This window comes from Suncus etruscus, chromosome 4, assembly GCF_024139225.1.
Source record: "Suncus etruscus isolate mSunEtr1 chromosome 4, mSunEtr1.pri.cur, whole genome shotgun sequence".
NCBI lineage: Eukaryota > Metazoa > Chordata > Mammalia > Eulipotyphla > Soricidae > Suncus > Suncus etruscus.
Genome location: NC_064851.1, coordinates 140,933,350 through 140,958,466, shown reverse-complemented (window position 1 = coordinate 140,958,466; position 25,117 = coordinate 140,933,350). Strand labels below are relative to the sequence as shown.

The following is a 25,117-nucleotide window of genomic DNA, read 5'->3' as shown; positions in this document are numbered from 1 at the left end:
TGATCAAATATCAAGGATGGTGGATTTTCCCCAGTTTTAGGCAATCCTGGCCAAATGCTGTCTCAAATTAAGGCCAAAGTTTAGTGAGAAGAGGGTTCAGAGAAAATTTATTAAATTCTCATTAGGGAATGAGCCCTTATAAGGATTGTACTTGAATTTGAAGGTTGTGGCACCCATGTCTGTGTCCTCCACCTGGGTGTGGGTATGTCACACTATGGGAGAAAAGGAAAGAGGACCCATCACAGCTGAATTCTAGCTTGGAAACTCAAACTTAGTTCACTTGAACTTAGCCTTCCAGGTACAAATTGTTTAAGGGCCTAGAAAAGTTGGTGGAATGGGAGAGGCTGTTTATTGGGACTAAGCTCGGGAGAAACCTGGGAGAAAACATACATAGATGCTTCAGATCAATATTAGACAATGGGATGGTGTGCTGTTTCCTTCCTCAGGGGAAACAGAAAATGGATGTTTTTCTTTGGTGGTCTTGAGTGGAAGGGAAGGAATGTCAGACTAGATGAGGATGAATCAACAAGCAAGGGAGAATTCTTCCTACTCTTCTCTCAACATAAGAATTGTGATTTGGGGCCAGACCAATAATTCAGTGGGTGGGGTGTTTGCCTTACTTGTGGCTGACGCTTGTTTGAGCCCGAGCATCCTATGTGGTTCCTGAGAACTGCTAAAAGTAATTCCTGAGTGCAGAGCCAGTGGTAACCCCTGAGAACGGCCAGTTGTGGTCCAGAATTAAAAAACATAAAAATAATAAAAATAAAAAACAATAAAAAGATTTATGATAGAAAATAATGATAATTTTGAATACAACATTTGCTTTGTACTATTGCTTTGAACATATTTTAAAATTATGCATGTGTGTCTATAAGATAAGAGAATATAACATTTGACAGTTTACTCAATTGATTGATGGCTTTTTAATATTTAAGCATGTGGCAGACAGGACTCCTATTTGTACTCTGGCCCCAGGCTCTGCACTAGTAGGAAAGGAACTGCAAGGTTATTGACTGCCTTACAGTGCAGGCTTAATATGGGGACTTGAGAAATTACCATTTTAAGAGTACAATGGATAGCTGCCTAATTGGATATGCATAATTGAGAGAGGGCAGTAGCATGTATTATTGAGTGCAAGTGACGTGACTTGGAATTTGATTCAGAGACAGGTAAAAAAGAGTCAAGAGAAGTGACGTAAGAACATGGAAGAAATAGGAAGGAAGCTTTAGTTCTCTCTATTGGGAAAGTTTTCAGGCCTACTCAGGTGTTCAGTAGTCAGTTCTGGTGATATAACCAGGGTTCATATGTGGTGCTGGATCTATCCGGGGTCAGCCAGGTGTAAGGCAAGTATCTTAACTTCTGTGCCCTCAAGGTTTATTTTTAAAAAGGGAGAGTACACTTGGAGAATATTATGTGGAAGCACATTTCTCTTTGCCAAATTAAAGCCTATCATTCTTTCAAGCAATTTGAATTTAAAGATAAATAATATCTTTTTATGGGTGTATTTGGGAGTGTTAAAGGTAAGCTATTCAATAGAGTCAATGTGGTGAGGCCAGTGATCTCTCTGGTCCTTAACCACAAGCCTGTTTGAAAATTCTGCTCCCCTCAGGGATTTCTGGATCCAGACAAGGGACTCAAACTTTATTGTAGACTGGGTTAACAGTGCATGTTGCCTTCTGTTACCAGTTGGGGGATATAAAAGAGTATATGGCCCTACAGAAAGAAAGAGGCAGAGGAACACACCCCATAAAGTATTATCACTTCTGCTTATCTGCTATTTCATATTCAGTCTCCATAGTGAACAATCTGGTATCATTTGCCTGCATTAGTTTTATTTCATTTGTATTCCAAGTTGCAGTTCCTTTTACTTAAGATCTCTCTGTCATCTGTTATTTAAAGGAAGAAATAAATTTGTGAGTATTGTAAACACAAAGTAACCCAAAGAAATGAAGATTTGAATCTGAAATTGCTTCTTGTAACAACTAGTAAGGCAAAGCATCAAATTAGTGAAACTGCCACACATTTTTATGGTTTTACCAGAGGTTAATTGATTTTTATAGTTGGGGGGCTTGGATATTGGTGGAGGGAAGTGGACACTAATGAAGGGATCGATGGTGAAACATTGTAAGTCTGAAACAAAATCATGAATAACTGTAAGTTCATTATGAATACATAAAAATAATTTCTTAGAAAATAAAGATTTGAGGGGCCAGAGAGATAACATGGAGGTAGTGAGTTTGCCTTGCATACAGAAGGACAGTGGTTCAAATCCCGGCATCCCATATGGTCCTCCGAACCTGCCAGGAGTGATTTCTGAGCATAGAGCCAGGAGTAACCCCTGAGCTCTGCTGGGTGTGACACCCCCCAAAAAATAACAAGAATGATGCATTTTAAGTTTTCTTTTGTGTCTTTCTTTTTTTTATTTTAAATAAATTCTTCAATTGAATCACCATGATATGCACAGTCACAAAGGTATTAATGAATGAGTTTCAGTCATACTATGTCCCACTCCCTTCCGTTCACCAATGCACATTTTGATCACTAGTATCCTCGAATTCCCTCCTGGCCTCTCTCCTGCCTGCCTCTGTGGCAGACATTTTTCTCTTCCCCTTCTATCTCTCTCTTCCATTTTTCCTTTCAGATACTGTAGTTTGCCATATGGTTACTGAAGGAGTATTATGTATATTACTTTACATTTATCCAGAGTTATCATTTACAAATATCATTGTAATAGTGGTTTCTTATTTTTCCTAACTGGACTTCCTTGCTATTTGTGGCAAGCTTCCTACCATGGATTGGTCTTTCTGATCCTCATCTCCATTGTCTTGGGAATTTTTACCATACTATTTTTTTATATTCCACGAATGAGTGTGATCATTTGATATCCCTCTCCTTCTGACTCATTTTTCTCAGCATAATACTCTTCATATCATCTATATAAAAGCAAATTTCCTGAGTCATTCAATTGGATAGATGTACCATAGTTCCTTTAGCCACTCAGACTCATACACAACATACTCAGACTGTTTTTGTGAACTTGGTTGTTTCCAGATTCTGGTTATAATGAATGATGAACAAATAAATTGCAGAGGGTTTTTCTGCATTGTGTTTTGGGGTCTTCACTTCTCTCTCCTTCCCTCGCTCCTTTCCCTTTCCTCTCTCCCTCCCCTGCTCTCCCCTTTCTTCCCTTCTCCTTCCATTTCCTCTGCTTCCCTTCCCTCCCCCCTTTCCCTTCCTTCCATCAATTTTCCTTCCTATTCCTTCCCTTTCCTCTCCTTTCTTTTCCTTCCCTCCCCTCCTCTCCCCTCTCCTCCCCTTTCCTCCTCTCCCCTTTTCTCTCCTCCCCTTTCCTCCCTTCTCATTTTCTTTCCCTTCCCTTCCTCCCCTTCCCATCCCCTCCCCTTTTCCTCCCCTCCCTTTCCCTCCTCTTCCCTCTCCTCCTCTCCCCTTCCCTCCCCTCCCATTCCCCTTCCCTTTTTTCCCCTCTTTCCCTCCTCTTTCCTCTCCTCCTCTCCCTTCCCCTTTCCTCCTCTCTTCTCCCCTTTCTTTCTCTCCCCTTCCCTCCTCTCCCCTTTCTTCCCCTCCCCTTCCCTTCCCCTCCCCTTCCCCTCTCTTTCCCTCCCCCCTCTCTTCCCCTCCTCATACCCTTCCCCTCCCCTTCCCCTCTCTCCCATTCCCTTCCCTTCTTTTCTTTTGTATATATTTCCAAGAGTGATATTGTTGGATCATATGGAAGCTCAATTTTTTTTTTTGAGGAATGTCCATATTGTTTCCCCAAAGACTGAACCAATCTACATTCCCACCAGTAGTGAATGAAAGTCCCTTTCTCCCTACATTCATGCCACCACTGGTTTTAATAGTTCTTTTTGATGTGTGCCTTGCTGTGCTTCTAATTTCAGTGTTCATGAATAATATGTTCAGAAACACAAGACTGAGTGGGGGAGCTCACTGGTGAAAGGACAAATGAGGGAATAGAGATATAGCTCAATAGACTAAGTTTAGGCTTTGCATGTGGAAGGTCAAATTTCTATCAAGGCACCACATAACCCCTGAGCACCACCAAGAGTAACTTCCAAACATAGAGTAGGCAGTATTTCCTGAGACCACTGTGTATGGCACCCAAACCAAAAATAAAATAAAAAAAAATTAAGTTTGTATCAAAGGTTTTGCAGAAAATCACAGAAATGTATCTGATTGAAACTTTATGTCCTAACTTAAGTTTCTGGGTTCTGGTTCAAATCATTGACCACAAGACCAACATAGAGTCTTCCTGAATATCTTGCCTTTCTTTTCAGATTATTTTATGTCAATTACTCTGTTAACCTTTACCAACTATCCAACTCCAAATGGTATTAAATGTAAATATGTGAGTACTTATTTTTAGTTTGGCTGTTGGGACACACACAGCAGTGTTGGGGTGTTGTTCTCAGTGGTTCTCAAGAAATGATTCTGTTCATTTTCATTGAAAATGAACATTCTTTTTGAGACTGAAGATCAAATATAGCCAGTGCCAAATTAACAAATATATACCCATTTTTAGATGTTAGTCTTTCATCCTGATCACTAACAATGAAAGCCTTTTAACCAGAAGGTTCTTTCTTTAGGATTTTTTTCTGTGCTCATGAATATGTCTTTAGTTGTTTTTTGTTGTCTTTGGTTTTTAGCTTTTTAAAATTCTTTCTTGATTAATTAATTTCTTATTGATGTACTATTGGCACCAACACCAGATATTTAAGAGAGTGTACTGGGGTTAAATAATTAATTTTTATGATTTCTGTTGGAGAACATTTTATTCTGCTATAAGAATTTATTTGGTGGTGTTCCCCCCCCCCTTTTTTTTTTTGATTCTGGAAGATGAATTTCTTTTATCATTCCCTTATAGTTAAAAACCCAATTGGGTCACAACATAAGAATCTTAGATATTCTTTTTTTTTTTTTTTGGTTTTTTGGGCCACACCCGTTTGATGCTCAGGGGTTACTCCTGACTAAGCACTCAGAAATTGCCCCTGACTTGGGGGGACCATATGGGACGCCGGGGGATCAAACTGCAGTCCTTCCTTGGCTAGCGCTTGCAAGGCAGACACCTTTCCTCTAGCGCCACCTTACCGGCCCCAAGAATCTTAGATATTCTTATTACAAATTGTGATACTGTCTTAATTATTCTTTATCAGAGAAATAAATTCTTTCTGATTGTATCTTCATTCAGAGTCTGGAATCAGTTGCCTACCACATTCCGTCACTTCTGTCTCCACGAGATCATGTTTCAAATGTTTCCCAATTAATCTCAGGGAAACTAGAATCACTCATAATTATAACCTATTATGCCCTTCTTTATTTCTTGATGTGCTTGTTAGTTCGGGTGCATCCTACAGTGGTCTGTAATATAGTGCTATTATCAGCTCTTTTGTCTTTAAAAGCCTCTTGTCTACCATTGAGACTAAGATTGATTAACTGCACTTTGTTGAAATCGATCATTTTTGGATTTTAAAAAATCTATCCTGTATATCTGGTCTTGTTACTTTTGCATGGTTTTATTTATTTATTTTTTCCTGTTAATCAATCTGTCAAGTTGGTTACTTCTCCTTTTTTGGCTTTATTTCTCTTACATTTTTTTTTAAAGAACTATTTTTGTTTTATTTTTGGTTCAGACCTAGTAAAGTTCAGGGCTTACTCCTGACTTTGTGCTCAGGGATCACCTCTGATGGGATTTGTTGGAGTATATGAACTCCTAGGACTGGAACTCAGGTCTGTGGCATTCAATACAAGCACTCTATTTGCTATACTATCTGTCTGGCCTCAAAGCACCCATTTAAAAAAAAAATTCTTCTGCCCTTTGTTGGCAACACCTTCAGAAAAATAAGCACCAATTGCAAGAAATGAAACAAATTCTCCCTTCAGAACCTGGCTCCATTACGACTCCCATTTGCCTTCTTATAAAATGAAAAAGAAGACTCCCTCTTACCATTGTGATCTCTCTTAGTAGTTTTTGGGAGATGAAGGATTTAACACTCACTGTCAGTCCTTTGCAGACACTGTAATATGCTTTTTATTTATAGTCTCAAACTCTGCATGTGAACCTTATTCCTTGAATTTATTTTGTTCCTACTAATATTTTCTTTCTTTTCCTAGGAACTGACTTTAACATAGAGAGTCTACCTCTGCCTCGAAAGGCTCATCACGACTGGGCCCTTTTTCATGAAGAGTCTCCCAAAAACAATTACAAGCTCTTTCACAAGCCAGTCATCACCTTATTCAACTACACAGCCACCTTTAGCCGTCATTCCCACTTGCCACTAACTACCCAGTATCTGGAAAGCATAGAAGTACTCAAGTCACGTCGCTACCTGGTCCCTTTGCCATCCAAAAATAATCTTCGAAAGAAACTTGCTCCACTAGTCTATGTGCAGTCAGACTGTGACCCGCCTTCCGATAGGGACAGCTATGTTCGAGAGCTGATGTCTTACATTGAGGTCGATTCCTATGGAGAGTGTTTACGGAACAAAGATCTCCCTCAGTCGCTGAGAAATCCAGCTGCCATGGATACTGATGCTTTTTATAAGATCATTGCACAGTACAAGTTTATCCTTGCTTTTGAGAATGCTGTATGTGATGACTACATCACGGAGAAATTCTGGAGGCCTCTGAAGCTGGGGGTTGTCCCTGTGTATTATGGATCCCCGAGCATCAAGGACTGGCTGCCAAATAACAGAAGTGCTATTCTCGTCTCAGAATTTTCTCACCCGAAACAGCTGGCAAGTTATATCCGGCAACTGGATTATGATGACAAACAGTATGAGGCCTATATACAATGGAAGCTGAAGGGTGAGATCTCTAACCCAAGACTTCTCAAAGCCCTTCGGGAGCGGACCTGGGGAGTGCAAGATATCCATCAGGATAATTATATCGATGCCTTTGAGTGCATGGTGTGCAACAAAGTGTGGGATAACATCAGGCTTCAAAAAAAGGTAAGTGAGTCAAGAGTTGCCTCAAAAGTTCTTGGGTCAGAGCTGGAGCAATGGCACAAGTGGTAGGGCATCTGCCTTGCACATGCTAACCTAGGACTGACCGCCGTTCGATCCCTAGGCATCCCATATGGTCCCCCAAGCCAGGAGTGATTTCTGAGTGCATAGCAAGAGTAACCCCTGACTGTCATCAGGTGTGACCCAAAAACTAAAAAAATAAAATAAATAAATAAAGTTCTTGGTTGGCTGTTTTGTCTTTCTGCATCCTTCTTTAGTCTCACTCACCACTGCTCTTGCCAGAGAGACCAGGCCATGAGAAAGATTGAGTATTTATTGACTCTTTAAGGACTTTCATGAAGTTTGCTAGTTAGTCTTTCTTTCAGAAAACCTCCAACTCTCTTTATGTTTTTTTTTTTTTTTTTTTTCCTGGAGCACACCATGCTCCACATGCTAGCAAGGGCTGCAGAAAAAGGGAAGAAAGCGAAACATTTCTTTAAACATGTACTTTCTGAGATCCATATGCCAATCCTTGAACCTTGTTATTAGTGCTGGGGGTTTTGCCAGACCCCTTATAATCAGAATCTGAAGGCTTCTGGTTTGAAATTTCTTTCCTTTTTATCTACTTAATCAGTAAATTCTCCCTCACCTTTCTCTCTGATTCTTGTCCACCATCTTTGTTGCTTGTTATTACACAGAGGGGAGGCATGTAATGATGAGGATAATCCTTAAGGAGCTTCATTTAAAAATATAGAGGTATGGGGCCAGAGCAGTGGCACAGCAGTAGGGTGTTTGCCTTGCACGTGGCTGACCTAGGACGGACCGAAGTTTGATCCTCCAGCATCCCATATGGTCCCTTGAGTCAGGAGTGATTTCTGAGCGCATAGTCAGGAGTAACCCTTGAACATCACCGGGTGTCCCCCCCCCCCCAAGTATATAGAGGCAGAACTGATAACTCAGAGTATCATGTCTTTTCCTTGCACAAAGCTGAACTGGTTTTGATCCCTGGAACCCCATACGACCCCTAAGCCTGCCAGGAATGATTTCTGAGCTTAGAATAAGCCCTGAGCACAGCTGGATATTGTCTAAATACCAACACAAAGTTTTTAGTAATGTCTTCAAATTTTTAGATTTTCTTAACATTCTTTTATTTACTTTGTAACAGAATGTATATTCTGAATTACATATATATGTATATATATGTACATATTATATATGTACATACATATATACATACATATACATGCATATATATACATATATATGTAATTCAGATAGAGACCTCTGAAATAATTTATTTCATTTTTGGTTTTTGGGTCACACCCGGCAATGCTCAGGGGTTACTCTTGGCTCTTCACTCAGAAGTTGCTCCTGGCAGGCTCAGGGGACCATATGGGATGCTGGGATTTGAACCGAGGTCTATCCTGTGTTGGCTGCGTGCAAGGCAAACACCTTATGGCTGTGCTATTGCTCCAGCCTCAGATACATTGAAATTTATTGGGAAAAAAGATTACTTTGAATTTAGACAGGTTTTTAAAATGCTATGGCCCACATGTAGCTCTTGGCTATACCCATCATTTATTTCTTTGCCTCACTTAAACATTTAACTTACGTTTTATGCAAATACTACAAAAGCGCATAATTTCTGTTTATTATTTAAGTGCTTATTTTGATTAATAATATTAATTTCAGTTCAAATATATAAAAAGTGTGTGGAATTATTTTGACATATTGTGAGAATATGAGACTTTTATATGCTAATTGTGTGTGCTTAGATTCAGTTTAACATTTTCCTAACTTTAATTACACACATTTATAAATATTTTGTAATCAATTTTCTCATAAAGTCATTTGTTTTATGCTGAATGTCTTAGTCAGTAACAGGAACACTAAGTATTACATCATTCCTCTCAGAGTACTTCCTGGTTTTCACTGACTTCCTGTATGACCTGATTTATAGGCCATATCACAGCAGAAACCAAAGTACATGCATTACTCTAAAAACACATAAGAAGAGTAGTAGATACCACATTAATTGCCTTGCTATACCAATCATTTATTCTTGAGAAATCTCAAGATATATCAAGGTAGAACACAGAATCTCTGAGGATGATCATTTTTTCTGTGCTATGCGTCATGATATTTTCCAGACACAGAGATGATAACCACAAAAAACTAAAAGCATCCAAGCCCTGCTTTTCCTGACTGCACTGGGACCCCAAAGATCATCTTGACTCTCCAGCTCCCCAGTACATATAGGAAAATGGCAGGCAAGGCAGTGTGTGCATAGAACTGTGTCTTCTTTACCATTTTAAAATAAAATGTCAACAAATGGGTGGGGGTGAAGTATGCAAACCCTATTCCTGTATCTTGCAGAAGCCCTGAAATTATTAGTAGGGACTAGAAAAAGGTAATAAAAGTTGATAAACAGCTTTTTGAAAGATAAAGGAGAAAATATACAGTCCTCTATTTTCAGAAGAGATTGCTAATCATAGTATTTCAGAGTTCCTAAAGTTGATAAAAATGGACTCCCTTCTCTTGGGAGTCTTTGAGGAAACTTAGATGGAATGAGCTCTCATGTTTTCTTTCTTCCCAGAGAAGTGGTTGACAAAGAGTATTAGGAGACTTGTCTTACATTTTGATGAACTTGTTAGAGTTCTCAAATGCTAATGTGCTCATTATTGAAAAGCAGAGCAAAACATGCCATGAAAGTGAATTAAAGAGTTTAGACCATTTATTTTCATTTGCAATTTATTTTACAAGATTTGCTATACTTTTTATATGGCTTGCCTTAAAGTAAGCTACTTAAGTGTAAGTTTTTCAGTTTTATTTCTTTTCAGGCAAGCTGAAAGAATTTGATTCCTCTCTGACTCCATTTTCTCTTACAGTTGATAATAGTTTAAATTATTGTGTTTGGTGGTGGGAAATACTATCTAAATATCAAATGAATTTTCCTCACTCTACTTTCCTTTTTCTTCTTTAAATTCCTGGTATAGCTATTGCTGGTAGCTATACCATCAAAAATATTATCACAAACATAGTGGCATGAAACAACATATGTTTGTCACCTCACAGATATTGTGGATCATGATTCTGGTCATGGCTTAGATGGAACCTATGGAAGGCTGAAACCAAAGTGTCAAGATGAGGTTCTCATCTGGAGGCTCAAGTGGGTTTAAGTCTCCATTTAATCTCTCACATTTGTTGACAGATCCAGTTATTTGAAGTAGAAACAATGAGTATTTGAGTATTTTGTTGGCTGTAGATGAGAGTATGTCTAATTCCAGAAGGCCACCCAAGTTCTTTGTCCTCTGATTTTCCCCAACATACCTACTTTCATCCCCCAAGCTAGCAAAAGAGTGAGAGATTTCAATTGGTCACAATACCACTGTTATATATCTATATCTACATCTATATTTCCAGATTTTCCTTCTTTATATAGGTATAGGTACAGGTAAAGGCATAAGTATATATACATATATATGTGTATGTATGTATATATATACATATATATATTAACCTAATTCCACACATCTTCTTGTCTTTGCTAAGTTCTTTTGTTCAAATCAATATGAAAAGGACTAAATTCCAGATGTGGGATCTTTGAGTTCTGTGTTTGCCTTCACATCCAGTCAGTCTGAGGAGTCATTCTTAGCATTGTATTTTTTTTTAGATAGGAGAAAGTCTTTCAGAATTGAAGAGATCAACACATGAGTTGATTTAAGTTAGAAAACTTTTATTGATGAACATACATTATCAACTTATTTCTTGGTATTACAACTCACTGTGATACATTTTTTAAGAAATTAAAGTCTTTATATGAACATATGCTTTCATTTACTTCTGTAAATACCTAGGAGTGGAATAACTAGGCTACATAGCAGATATATGTTTAACATTAGGAAATAACATTTGTTTTCCAAAATTTTATCTTTCCCCCATCTCAACATTGTCTGAAAGGTTTATTTATTAACCAGTAGGTTGATCTTATTTTTTCCTTTATTAAAGTAGGTATTTAGTGTTATTTAACTTGATAATCATTTAATAACTAATATTTATATTTTATTTTTATATATATCTTTACCTGTATATTTGTTACCAATATTTTCTGACTTCGATTAGGCTATTTTGTTACTTTTGATACTTAAGAATGCTTTCCTTTTCTAGAATATCTCATTGTCAATTATACAACTAACAACTGTTTTCTTCCAAACTGTGTTGTGTTTTTATTTTTCTTGACCATGCATTTTGTTTTTAATTATTTTCTAATTAAAGAAATTGGGGGATCATTCCCGGCACTATTAATGTTGAATGACAGTTGCTTGCACGCAAGGTGCCCTAACCATTGTACTATCACTTTATCACTGAAGTGTAATTTAAAAATTACACTTATTTAAAAATTTAAAAATTCTTTATGAAGCCTAGCTCATCAAATTTTATTTTTACAATTTGTGATTTCTGTGTTGTGTTAAGAAATCTTTGTCTACAGGGGAATTTTCTTTCTAATTTCCCCAATATTTACTGTGTCTATGCAAAAAAACAACATAAAAAGAAAACAAAATATAAAAACACTTGCCACATTAGCCCTTCTTTTTTACTTTTTCTTCTAAATTTATAGCTTCTAAACAGGGGCTCACAACAGCTTTCTTATCTCTTTTCTTCTTTTTTTAACAAAACCATAGAATATGAATCATGTTGTTCTGCCCCATATTTCTTTTTCATTTTTTAATATAATTTTTTATTTAAGCATCATGATTACAAACATGATTGTAATTGGGTTTTAGTCATAAACAAAACACCCCCCCCCCCTTCACCAGTGCAACATTCCCGCCACCAATGCCCCATCTTTCCATCCCCTGCCTGTATTTGAGACAGGCATTTTACTACAGTTATTATTTTTTTTTATTCTTTTTTTCTTAAAGGATAAGTGTTAAAAAATACAGTAGTAATGGTGTGAGAGTGGCAATCACTATTGTTTGCATTGGCCCAGGAAAATATGGTATGGGGAAAACAGAAAAAAAAAAGCCTTAATCTAATTACAAGGAGGCCTCACCCCTGAAGTTTTCTGACATAAGACCGACCCTGAGCTCCAGGCATATCAGGCTGCCCACCCCCTGAGTCATTCTTCGTAGTCCCGGTGAAACTTTTTCGCACATTAGCTGTTGTTGGTGTCAGGTTTCTGTAGTTAAAGATTCTGGTTTCTGTGCATTTCCTTCATCGAGTCAGGCTGATGTGGAGCGTCCTCTAGTTTCACTTTACCATTAGATGAGGAGAGACTTGCCCTGCAAGTAAGTTGTTGCTGTTGCTAAGTAGTCTGGGTGTTAAGAGAACACTCTTTAGAGTAAGTCAATGCCAGAGCATTGATAGGGTCTTTCTTGGTAGAGGTTTATTTCCTGGTAATGTATAGAAATTTGTGTTTTTTTCCATAGATGGTATCCATGGTTCAGGGGTGTATGGGCAATACTCATTCTTCTGAGGCCTGAGCCAAGTCATTATGCCAATGTTCAGGGTACAAGGCCTAACTGCATTACAAAATTTGTGTTCCCATCTCTATTAGATAAGAACTTGTTTGCATATGTAATATTTTCTCATTTTAATGTGCCTATGCAAAAGAGGAATAATGCTACAAGGTATTATTGGTGCATCTGGGGGCCGAGGGAAAAAGTCCAACATTCCCTGTAACTTGGTTCTAACATGAATTCTAAACAGAGATATTCTTCTAACAAAATTATTTACTGAACAGATCCCAAAGGGGGGGAAACAAACAAACAATAAATACTAGTGGGCAAAATTGTCACTATATAGGAGGATATTCAAAAAGAGCTATAGATGTTAAGGGAATACATCTAAGATATACAAAGGATATACACATGTTCCTTTTATGTCTTTAGAAATAGTCGGGGGGGGGGGGTTGTTGAATCCTGGACACCACTTTGGTCTGCGATTTGGCCATCTGGAGTCTGCAAAGGACTCCCAGCAGTCCCATATCATGAAATGTATTTGAGTGGGGGCTTCTCAGAAACTGAATATGATAGCAAGCACAGGTACACAGTGAAGGAAGGTGGAGGATAGGAGGCCGCTGAGAGGAGATAAATAGGAACAAAGTATTCTTCTCAGGGTGAGAGTCTATTTTTTTCAATTTGGAGCTGGCTGGCAGTTGACCTGAGTGATGATAATGATCTGCTCCATGAAAAGCGAAGAACTGAGGGTAAAAATGGTTAAATGTGAGGTAATAGGCAGTGGGGCTGAGAGTAAAGGACTAGAAATGAGCCTGTAAGGTGATGAGCCAATGGGGGAAGGAAAGTATACAACATAGACATTCTGTATATTGTAAGCATAGATGAAACACTATGATATCTTATTAAACTATCTATACGCGGGGGCACTAGCGTTTGAGAATGGACACTAGTGGGAAGGAAAATTGCCAGCGACTTCCCCAAGACAGTACTACTTGTGTGGGTGGGGGATGGGGAAAAACTGGGGTTCCCTTTAAATTGCTCCCCGGCACCCACCTGGCTCAGGGATAGCTCGGGAGTTCCAGGAGGAAGGAGAGAGAAGGCTGTTGGTGCGGAGGGCAAGCCCCATAGTCCCCCCTAAGCTTGGCATAAGGGCCTTCAGCCTGGAGCTATACTATTTCCCATGCTGGCCAAAGCTTAAGGTCCCAGAGAGGAAGTTAGTTGCTTAATTGTGCTGGAAGCCGCAAGTTTGTCAGCCTGCTCCCCACCCCCACTCCATTCTTTTTCATTTTTTAAAGCATCATTACAAACATATTTGTGGTTGGGTTTCGGTTATATAAAAAGAACATCTTTCCTCAGCAATGCAACATGCCCACCACCAATGTCTCCTTCTCCCTCCTCCCCCACCCCTTGCCTGTATTCAAGACAGGCTATGTCTTCCTACAAATTGAGAGGAAAGAAATGGATGGTACCAGGAGCAAAGTGGTCTCATGAGCATTGAGTGGAAATAAAAAATGATCAGACCTAAATACCCAACCCAAAGTCAATGACAATAGAATCAAGAGTCTCAAACTACAACGAGCTATAAACAAAAGGGACCTGTTACACTACAGTCCAAGAAGCTAAGGGTGGAGGAATGGGATGAATGCTGGGAACAATGGCCGAGGGAGATCAACATTGGTGGTGGGAATTGACCTAACTTACTGTCACTATATACCCTAAATACATCTGTGAAAGACTTGTAATGAAAATTATGAAAAAGAAATCTTTGCCTAAACCAAGGTCACTAAGATTTACATTTTTTCTAGATGTTTCATAATTTTAACTTCATTTATTTTTGTTTTGCTTTTATTTGGGGTCACACCCAGCGGGACTACGGTTTCTCCTGGCTCTATGCTCAAAAATCACTCCTGGCAGACTTGGGGGACTATATGGGATGCAGAGGATCAAACTTAGATCTGTCCCAGGTCAGCTGTGGACAAGCAAGTGCCCTATTACTTTGCTATTGCTCCGGCCTCATTTCTTCTGTGATATTGCCTGAGTTATTTTGTTACTAATATGATATAATGGCTATGGTTTATTTATTTGAATATCCCATTGTAGCAGTACCATTTGTTGAAAGATTGTTCTTTTAAAAATGTCTTATTTAAAATGTGATTTGTAAAGTTATTAATAGTTGAATTTTAGACATATTATGTTTCAGAACTAATCCCACTGTGAGTGACAACCTATCTCCACCAATGTTTCTAGAATTCATTTCATTACCCCCATCATCCCACCCCCACCTGCAATTATAACAGACACCTTTTTAAGATTAATTATTAAAGTTTGGGTCTCATGATTTTATTGTTGTTGACTCCATGGTTTGGATATTTAGTTCTGTCTTTCCTTAACACAACCAATGTACCTGAATCCCCTTGACTCCTGTCCCCTATTACTTTACATCTGTCTCCCCCTCCACTCTTTTCTTCTTTCTATACTCTGAGGACAAGAGTATTCTAGGCAACCCCCTTCTAAATCATTGCATTCCTTCATGCAGTAATTCTAAATTCCATGTTTTTAAACTAAAACAATGTTTTTTAATGAGAACCAGAAGTATGCTTACAATTACATAGTCTCTCACACACACAAACACACACACACACACACAACAAGTGGGTGACCACTAATTTGAAGGTTTCAAAATAAATGAAAGTTAACACTAGGTACAGGAAGAAAAGCTGCTCTAGAACATCAAAAGCCAGGCTAATACAGCCTCTTTCTGCAATCCTGTCTGTGCCCATCCCTGGAGTCCATCTTGCCAGGGCAAAAAACACTTCTGTTCACTACCCCAGACTCCTCAGAAGCCCTTACGGTCCCCTCCACAGCGTTGGTAGTCACCTCGATCACAGCTTCCTCTACCACGACGATTGTCTCCATAGTTACCCCCTATATGAGAGCCTCCTGGTTCCTCTCTTGGGTCATCTGGTTTAGGGGACTACTACTGGTTGCACTCATTTATACAAGAAAAGCTCATAATCTTGCATGTCAGGTTAGGACACTTCCAGTCCCCAGCTCACTGCTGTCTTCCATCACCACCACCACCTCCACTGGTGAATTGTCTCTGTCCTCCACTGCCACTGCCACTGCCACAACCTCCATATCCTCCCTGACCTATGGATCATCATTGCCCTCATTCTTCATGACCATTGCCACCACCTCTAATGAAGTTTGCTTGGTGAGTAGCAAAAGAGATCTTGATAGGATTCCCAGAAAACTCTTTACCATCAAATCAATCAATGGCTGCTTTAGCAGAAGGTGGGTCATCAAACAATATTGTCATTTTTCTCTTCTGCTCGCTTGTTTCCTTGTTGTGTATATAAATTAATTATGGACTGTCCAATTTTCTTATTTGTCTTTAGTAATACCAATCTGCTTGATGTAATTAGCAACAGACTCAGTTGTAACATTCTCACCTAGGTCTTGCACAAAGATGGGTCTATCTGAATTATCTTGGTCAGAGTCATGATGTGATCCTTGGTCCTGAGGTCCACCAAATTTATTGAAGCCACTTTGGTAACTTCCGCCATACCACCTCTGGATCCATGGACACCTCCATGCCCTCTGGGTCATGTACCTCCCCAGCCATGGCCCCCATGATCCTGCTGGTATCCTCTTTAGCTACCATTACCACCACTTGATTGCCACAATCACCACCTCTATCACTCATAGAGGATTGGTATTGGCAATAGTCACCTCCACCACCACCTCCAGTACTAATTCTGCTGTCCATAACCTTAAAGCTGTTTCACCATAGCCTGAACTCTGGGGATATCCATAGCTGCTGCTTTGAGAACTGCTGTGTAACTCCCCAAGATACTGCTTGGAGCTAGCTGCTGGCCATAATGGGATGGAGGACTGCTGTCCATACAAGGATTGAGAACTCTGACTGCTGCCATAGCCACCAGCTGAGCAGTATCTCTGGGGTGCAGACTGAGTGCTATAGCCTGTGTTCTGGGCCTGTTCATAAGAAGAGCTGTAGCTGCTCTGGCCATCGCCTGAAGCGACCACCAACTGATATCCTGTATTTATCCTTCATCTGGATTACTTCATTTAACATAATATCTCCTAGTTTCATCCATGTTGCAGCGAATTACATGATTGCATCATTCCTATGGCTATATAGTATTCCATAATATATGTACCACATATTCATGATCCATTCATCTGTTGTTGGACTTCTAGGTGATTCAGCTCTTAGCTATTGTATTGAAAGCTGCAATGAATAGCAGTGTGCACATATCCTTTGTAATAAACAGCTTTCTATTTGGGGGATATATACTTAAAAGTGGGATTGCTGGGTCAAACTGAATTCTGAGTTTACTGAGAACACTCTATACTGTTTTCCACAGGGGTTGACTTGGACAACATTCCATTAACCATAGACAAAAATTTCTTTTCATTGTGTCCGCTCCAACATGAATTATTCCATTATTTTTTATTTGTGTCATTCTCACTGGTGTTAAGATTATATCTTTTTATTGTCCTGATTTGAATTTCCCTAATGATAAGTTATGATGAGCATTTTTTCAATGTGCCTAATTGGCCACCTCTCTTCCCAGGGAAGTGTCTTATTCATTTCCTCTTCTCAGTTTTTGATGGGATTTTTAGATTTTGGGGAATTATTCTTTGTGAGTACTTTGCATATCGTGGGTATCAACCTGATCTGATGTATTGAGTGCAGATATTTTTTCCTACTTAGTTAATTAGCTACCTTTTAGTTTTAGCCTGTGTTTCTTTTTGCTATATAGAAACTTTCTGATTTTATGTAGTCCCATTTCTTCAGTTTTGATTCTGTAACTTTTGCTGGTGGTATCATATTGGTGAAGGTTCTTTTGAAGTCTTAGAGCATTCTCCCTATTCAGTATGGTTTTGTCTACATGGGGTCTTTTATGATTCTACACAAACTTTGTAATTCTCTGCCCTAATTCCTTAAAAAATGTTGTACGAATTTGGATAGGAATTGCACTCAATCTATATTGTCATTTAGGGTAATTTTGGTAATATTGATTCTTCCAATCCATGAGAATGGGGTGTTTTTCCCATTTTATGGGTTCTTCAATTTCTTAAATGTGCTGAAATTTTCATGGTATCTGTCTTACCTCTTTGATTAAGTTGATTTCTAGGTATTTGATTGTTTTTGTTTGGGGGCCAACCCCGGCAGTGCTCAGGGTTTACTACAGGCTTTGCACTCAGAAATCACTCCTGGCAGGCTCGGGAGATCATATGGAATGCCAGGAATTGAACCCAAGCCATTCCTGGTTGGCTGCATGTAAGGCAAATGTCTGTGATATCTCTCCAGCCCCTGATTTTTTGTTTCTTTTGTTTTTGTTTTGGGTCATACCCAGCAGCACTCAGAGGTTACTTCTTGTTCTGTGCTCAGAAATCGCTCCTGGCAGGCTCTTTGGACTAGATGAGATACTGGGAATGATTCCTGAGCACAGAATCATGAGTAAGTTCTGAGCACTAAAATAAAAGCTCTTTGTTTTGTTTTGTTTTTGGGCCATATCTGATAACACTCAGAATTTACTCATGGCTATGCACTCAGAAATCACTCCTGGTGTGGGGGACCATATGGGACATAGGGCATCTTTTTCCTGGGTCAACTGTATGCAAAGCAAACACCCTTCCACTGTGCTATCTCTCAGGCTCCTAAAATAAAAGCTTATTTTGGTTGAATTTAGCAGTGAAATCATCAGTACTTTAATTTTTATTTGTGGGAATAATTTTAAGTACAAAATAAATTGATATAATGGGCATAGAGCTATTTCCTTTTGAGCTTTGATGTATTGGATTATTCAAGGAATATCTTTTCACTTGATTAAGTTGTCAAGTTGGTATACCATTGTTATTTATATTCCTTTATCTTTTTAATGTTTATGGTAACTGGATGTGGCCTCTGTCATTTCTGATAATGATTTATTTCTTTTTCATTACATCTTTCATGTGTGTGGGGGCAGAGCCACGGTCTTCTGTCTTTGGTGGCTTAGTGGTATAGGTCTGGCAATGCTAGGGCCTGGTTTTGTAATGGTGTTCAAAACTAGTGGTGCTTAGGGACTCTCAGGGTCATACCCACCAGTTCTCAGGAACCATCTGGTATTCCTTAGCACCACATTAGACTTAACTTTGTACTCACATATGCAAGGCAAATATTCCAGGCTTTTGAAAACTGTCCCTAGTCTTTAAGTATAAATTTGAATAACTTCTTACCATTTTATTGACCTATTTACATAGATTTTGGTTTCAGTAAATTTCCCCTATTTCTCTGTATTAAATTTTACTGATTTCTGCTTCTATTTTTTATTTAATCATAACTTGGGGTTAATTTTCCCCCTATATCCCAGGTTTTTTAAAAGTGACTCTTTTTTACTTTTTTTTTTTTTCTTTTCTTACCATAACTGGAAGTGTTCAGGGCTTACTCCTGGCTCTGTTCTTAGGGATCACTCCTGGCAAAGGATTATGTGGGGATTATATGGTATTGAAGGATTATATGGGATTCCAGGGATCAAAGTCAGGTTAGTTTTGTTAAAGGCCAACATTCTATTGCTGTACCCCTTTAGATGACCCTTGGCTTATTGATTTTAAGCTTTTATACTTTTCTATTGTGTAGATTGAATAGTACACATTTGCATCTGATCATCTTCTTAGCTGTATCTCACATTTAGATGTGTGCATTAATATTAATTTTGTTCAAAATAATTTAGATTGCTATTGCCATTTCTTTATTGACCTGAGTTATTTATTTGTGTGATTTTTTAGATTTCATATTTTGGATAATTTTCAGATAACTTTCTGAGATTGACTTTTTCTCACTGTATCATTAGAATCTTTAATTATTAATTGAATTATTTAAAATGTGTTGAAGCTTGATTTATGTCACAGAAAGAATATGGTTTATCTTAATAAAGTTTGAGAAGTGATAGTTTGGCTAAGTTGGTTGATAGTGTTGCTCAAGTCTTTAATATCCTACTTTCTATTCACTTCTTTTATTCACTATAGGTGTGTTGAAATCTCCAAGTATAATTTTTTATCTATTCATTTAGCTCTGTCAATATTTGTGTCACATGTTTTATAGCTTAACTGTTATACTATGTATATAAATGTGTGTGTATTGTGTGCTTGTTAAAGTGACATTTATTATTTTGTTCTAATCACTTGCCTGAAAAGTACCTGATATTGTGACTTGGTTGCTGAAGGGAAGAGAGCTGTGTCTATCAGTATTCTATATTTAAAGCTGAATATAATTTCTCTGTACTTGAAACAGTACATTTATATATACCCCTCCACAAGATAGCCTGTGTAGAAGACTTAAATACTATAATTTTATTGGGGATTATAATATTTGTGAACCATAGTGAGAAACAAGAAGAGAGAAAGAGAAGAAGGAGTGTGAACCCCTAGATAATCCTGTGCTAGCCACTATTGTAGCAACAGATGGCTTTATCAGTGGGATTGCAACTTTCCTGTAGCTACATCACCCTTCTTAATAGCTTTCTCCATAGGAAAAAAATGAGAATTTATCCACTATTTCTAGCCTTTTATTGGTCATTAATTTGTCTCATGAGAGGTATTAATTCTCTTACATTTCTAGGATATATATGTCCACTTCCTGTTGGTCACAGAACAACGTCATTAGGGAATTGTTAATTCTGAAAATTAGAGTTACTGATTCAGGCCAGACGTGTTATTCTGTCAGGTATGTATCTCTGAGGTCTGACAAACCAATCAAGAGCAAGAACAGGGTGCAATTTATATGAGAGGATCTGAAATTATATGTAAAAAATGTCTAATGCAACTGTCCTTTATACCATGAAGATGTCTTTGTCTTTCCATTATCTTCAATTCTCATACAACAGCTTGTAATAATTATGAAAAGGATGGCATCACCTTTCATCCATGAGAGGAAGCGTAAATGCAGTTAGTCACAGAATTCTTTGAAATTCTTGGCCAGCATAGATCTCTAAATAAATTCAGCCCCAAAAGTTAGTAAAACAATTTTTAGACTCCAGGACTCTAGCTGGAGCATAATAGTGATGGGTATGCATCTTCCTCATTTATCATTTTATTTATTTATTTTTTTCACTCTGCCTATGATTTGTTTGGTATGGTTCCTTGACTGGGGGAATTTAGTCTTTGAAACAGATGAGAAACTTGAATTTCCACTATAGCAACTGACATGAATTTTCACTTTATGTAAACTTCCTTTCCCTCTCCATGCTGATTATATCATTTGAGTTAACAATCTAATTACTCTGCCTGTTTCATCTCACTTTGAAAGATGTCCTGATCTTCCTGGTTTGAGTTCATGCTGTTCTGGCAGTTACCCATAGTTCCTTTGTCCTTGCCATAATAGTTCACTCTTATGTGCCTTTTACCCATTTCCAAATTCCTGTTCTTGTAGGGTCCCTAGATTCACAGGCTTCCTTTCAGAGTTCAACCTAAGATGATACTGCTTATTAAACCTTTGGGGAAAAAAATGCCAGTATTGCAGTTTTCATATTTGCATGATGAAAAAAGTGTCTTCTTGGTTCTCTGATGGAACATAATCAGATGGTTGGTTCTCAGTCTTAATATTAAATAAATCCCTTTTAACTTTCTTAACCCTTGAACCTTCTGGCCTCCTTCCTCATCCTGCCAGGGCAGCTGTGGCATCTTTACCTCATGGGCTGCCATGATTCTACATTTTATGAGGTAATTTAATAAACTATGAGGACTTGCTTTAGATGTTCTTGCCGAAACATTGAATTCCATCTCCAGAGTAATTCTTTGCAGATTCAAAAAGTACTGTTTAGTTTTATAATCCTACCAACTAATTCAACCCTCTCAAGATAAAATTCTACTCATGCTTCCCCAGTTCTTACAGGTCCTTCTTTTGTTATTCAGGTCTGTCTTCTTTACACAGGGACTCTCCTTTCTCATTCATATGCTAAGCATATTCCTCATATTTTACAAATGCAAAGTTGTATTTGTTGTCATCAGGTGAGTAATACTTTCTAGGGCTACTTCTGGTACCAGTTACCTTAACCTTAATGTCACAGAAACAGAAACAGAAGCAGAGGCATTTGTATTTTATTTGAAGTGCAATGCTTGAGAAGAGTGAGAAATAGTTGGGTGAAGCAGTGAAAGGAAAACCTAGGAAGATACTACTGACAAGTGTTTCTGAGTAGAACATTGTCTGGTTCATTGTCAGGATTACACTTCCAGAAGCTTGTACTGCATTTCAGGACAGTTTCTTTAGAAAATAAGAGTGCAAAATTTATTCATTGACTCTGGTATCCCTTTAATTAAATATTTGCACCACTGGGCGCAATTCACTCTCCCTCTCCAGCTACTCATTTCCATGTGTGTTTTGATCAGTGTTTTCCATTGACTTTAATACTTAAATCTCAGAGCGGGAAGGCCTGCAGGTACTGAATCTACTCTAGTTCAGAGACCTACCATTTAACTTTTTTAGGGAAGCATACTTAAGATTTTTCTGGAGATGAAGGAGAACATCAGTTTCTTTGTGCAAAGTAACAATTCAGTCTTTTCTAATGCAAATAGCTAGATAAACTTCTATTTTTTAAAAATAAAATTTACTTTACTTATAGACCATGTATCACATAGTTGACATATTTGATCATAATACATTTGTTTCCAGGTAAGTGGGAGCAAAATTATTAATAAAGAAGAAAAAGAAAAAAGAAGAAAGAAAAAAATAAAGGGTATAGCAACAAGAAAATTTGTGAAAATTATAATATCTCCCAATGAGCTCAATAAGTCATTGTTAGAAGGTTTATTAAGTGCTTGTTGCTAGTTGACCATTCTGTTACTCTTTTGCTTTCTGAACATTAGGTAATTTCAGATACACATTAGTGTCTAAATTGGTATCTTCCTATGGGAATTATAGTATTAAACTAAAGTGGAGTTTTTTTGTGGCCTTGAGGTCCAGGAATTCCAAGTACTAATACTGATACTATGGCTTTTGTGAAGTGTGATTTAGGCTGCCAGGGCTTCTGGAAGGATGAGAAAGCACTCACTCCAAAAAAAAAAAGTCAAAATGATGTCAGCCCAAATATCTGTATTTCTTGTGGTTGTTCTGTTTAAATGTGAGCTTTTTTTTTTTTTTGTTATTGTTGTTTATATTGTAGACCACCCTTGGTGGTACTCAGGGGAAACTTCTGGCCTGCACTCAGAAATCATTCTTGGCAGGCTCGGGAGTCCATATGGAAATTGATCCTGGGTTGGCCACATGCAAGGCAAACACCCTTCTGCTGTGCTGTTGCTCCGTCCCCATACCTGGAGTTTTGGTTAGATTGATGTCTCTGTGGAGAGCCGTAGAGGAGTAGTGATGAAGAGCCTTTTGCAAAGAGCCAATAGTGGCTGATGAGTGCAGCAGGCATGATGACTTCAGCAGGGTGGGGACTTTATACTTTTGTTTTTGTCGCATCTTTTCACTCACTTCCAGAAATTCTTGCTTGCTGAATTCTCATCTATGCAGGGAACTTCAGCAGTATAGACATAGTTGTTTATTTCCATTCCCATTTCTCTTTAGAACTCAGCTTCCTCAAATTAGCTTAATCATTTCCCACTTATGTGTTTACTTTGCAGTTTCCAAATGTTGCTGTTGTTGTTCCAATTAATTTTTTTTACTGATAAATCAATACCTTCACGAAGAAGTCTTCTGTCATTTTAATGATAATGCTAAATTGTCACATTAATAATAACCTTGAGGGGCCGGGCGGTGGCGCTGAAGGTAAGGTGCCTGCCTTGCCTGTGCTAGCCTTGGACGGACCGCGGTTCGATCCCCCGGTGTCCCATATGGTCCCCCAAGCCAGGAGCAACTTCTGAGCACATAGCCAGGAGTAACCCCTGAGCGTTACCGGGTGTGGCCCAAACCCCCCCCCCCAAAAAAAATAACCTTGAGTCATCAGAAGGGAACTGACCAGTACTGATGGAGCTGATTTTCATGGTTTCTTTGAACACACTTACAGCCCTTTTCTGTTCCTCCTTTCTTCAGGTAACCATTATTCAATTGACATTGTCTGGAGGCTTATTTCTATTTCATTTCACTGCACGTCTATTTTATTTCTTTATATTGCTTACATAGATAAAATTATATGGTAGTTGCATTGGTGATTAACTGACTCCTTTACAGATTGGTGCTTAGGGTTAACATTGAGGTAGGATTTTAGATGACAAAATATAATTTGTATTTTCCCTCTCAGATGTCATATTGCTTTATCTATACATCACTTTATGTGTTGACTTTTTTGTATCTATTTAAATAAATAGAACTTAGTGCTAACATAAGGTTGAAGTTGAGGCACTGGGATCAGAGTGATTGCTATGAGAAGAAAATATCGAGTCTCCCAAGGGGCTGCTGAATGTTCCATTGAGGAGGGAGATCTACCTCATCCTCTCCTCTAGTTCAGCGCCATGGTCAGGGCTTCTTCAGCTGTTATCACTTATCCCTGATAAGGTCCAGTCCATATCTGTAGGTGTTGAGACCCAAATATTTCACAGTTATGCAGATGGGAGGAGAGAGATATAGAACTTAGCTTCCTAAGTGGTGGGTGTGGGATTGCATACCTGATGTGGAAGCCGCAAAAAATTTGACAGCGGTAAAAGATTTCTGAACATACAGTGATCAAAAATTGATTTAAAATCAACTGCATAATGAGTCCCAGGTGTTTCTGGAAGCACTCACCTGTGTTGTGTTTCTTGGGGGACCAGGGGGAAGAGGAGAGGCAAATCTCTAGTAAAACAAGTTGAAGAAATCTTGTTTTAAGAGTTGTATATTTAGGGGCCAGAGCAGTGGCGCAAGCTGTAAGGTGTCTGCCTTGCGTGCACTAAGCCTAGGATGGACCGCCGTTCGATCCCCTGACGTCTCATATGGTCCCCCAAGCCAGGAGTGATTTCTGAGCGCATAGCCAGGAGTAACCCCTGAGTGTCACCAGGTGTGGCTCCAAAATCAGAGTGAGAGAGAGGGGGGAGGAGAGAGAGAGAGAGAGAGAGAGAGAGATATGTGTACTTAGATCAGAGATAACCAAGCTAATTTGATTTACTACCTCCCACCCCACTTTCAGAGGAAGAATATTCTGGGTCTCTCTGGAGATCTACCTTTCTTAAGCAAAACCTGAAGTACCCACAATTATTTTGTAGGCTGCTACTGCTTCGCCCCATGTCATTTCACACTCCTCTGGGTGGGGTAGAAGCCCCCACTTTCTAGAATACTAGGTTAGACTGGTCAGTCATCCCATAATAGTGATAGGTGGAAGTGGGACAATGAATTTCAAATTCTTGAGGTTCCATCAGTAAAAGATTTCCTTTCTTTTCAGCCATTTTCATATTGTTAAAGATTGGGCACTTGCTAGATGCTTAAAATTTCAGCCATGGCCCAAGTGTAGAGAACAACTGCTTTGTATCACACAACCCAGTTGCAGAGGTACCTCACTTAACTCCCAACAAAGTCCATCAACTATATTCCCCTTATTCTAGCTGCCTGCACCCAGGGAACACAGGACTTAGCCTAAGACAAGTGTTACTCTAGCTGCCAAGGAGCTGTCCTGGGATGTCAGGCATTCCCAACCTCAGCATGGGCTCCATGGCTGTTTTCTGGATATCTGGCATTTATGGTTGCAAGTTCATTTGCTCTCCTAGCACTCAACCATGGCAAACTCA

The 25,117-nt window shown here is 38.6% G+C and overlaps 1 protein-coding gene and 1 pseudogene across 1 annotated transcript in view; one reads left to right on the top strand and one right to left on the bottom strand.

Annotated features, from left to right (window-relative positions):
- The window catches only part of FUT10 (fucosyltransferase 10), a 104,744-nt gene that overhangs the window by 63,476 nt on the left and 16,151 nt on the right, over nucleotides 1-25,117 (top strand). Inside the window, exon 3 of the mRNA XM_049772366.1 lies at nucleotides 6,130-6,965. Coding sequence (XP_049628323.1) covers nucleotides 6,130-6,965 — 836 coding nt within the window. The remainder of the gene's footprint in view (nucleotides 1-6,129; nucleotides 6,966-25,117) is intronic.
- On the bottom strand, nucleotides 15,161-22,883 carry LOC126006156 (RNA-binding protein FUS-like; annotated as a pseudogene).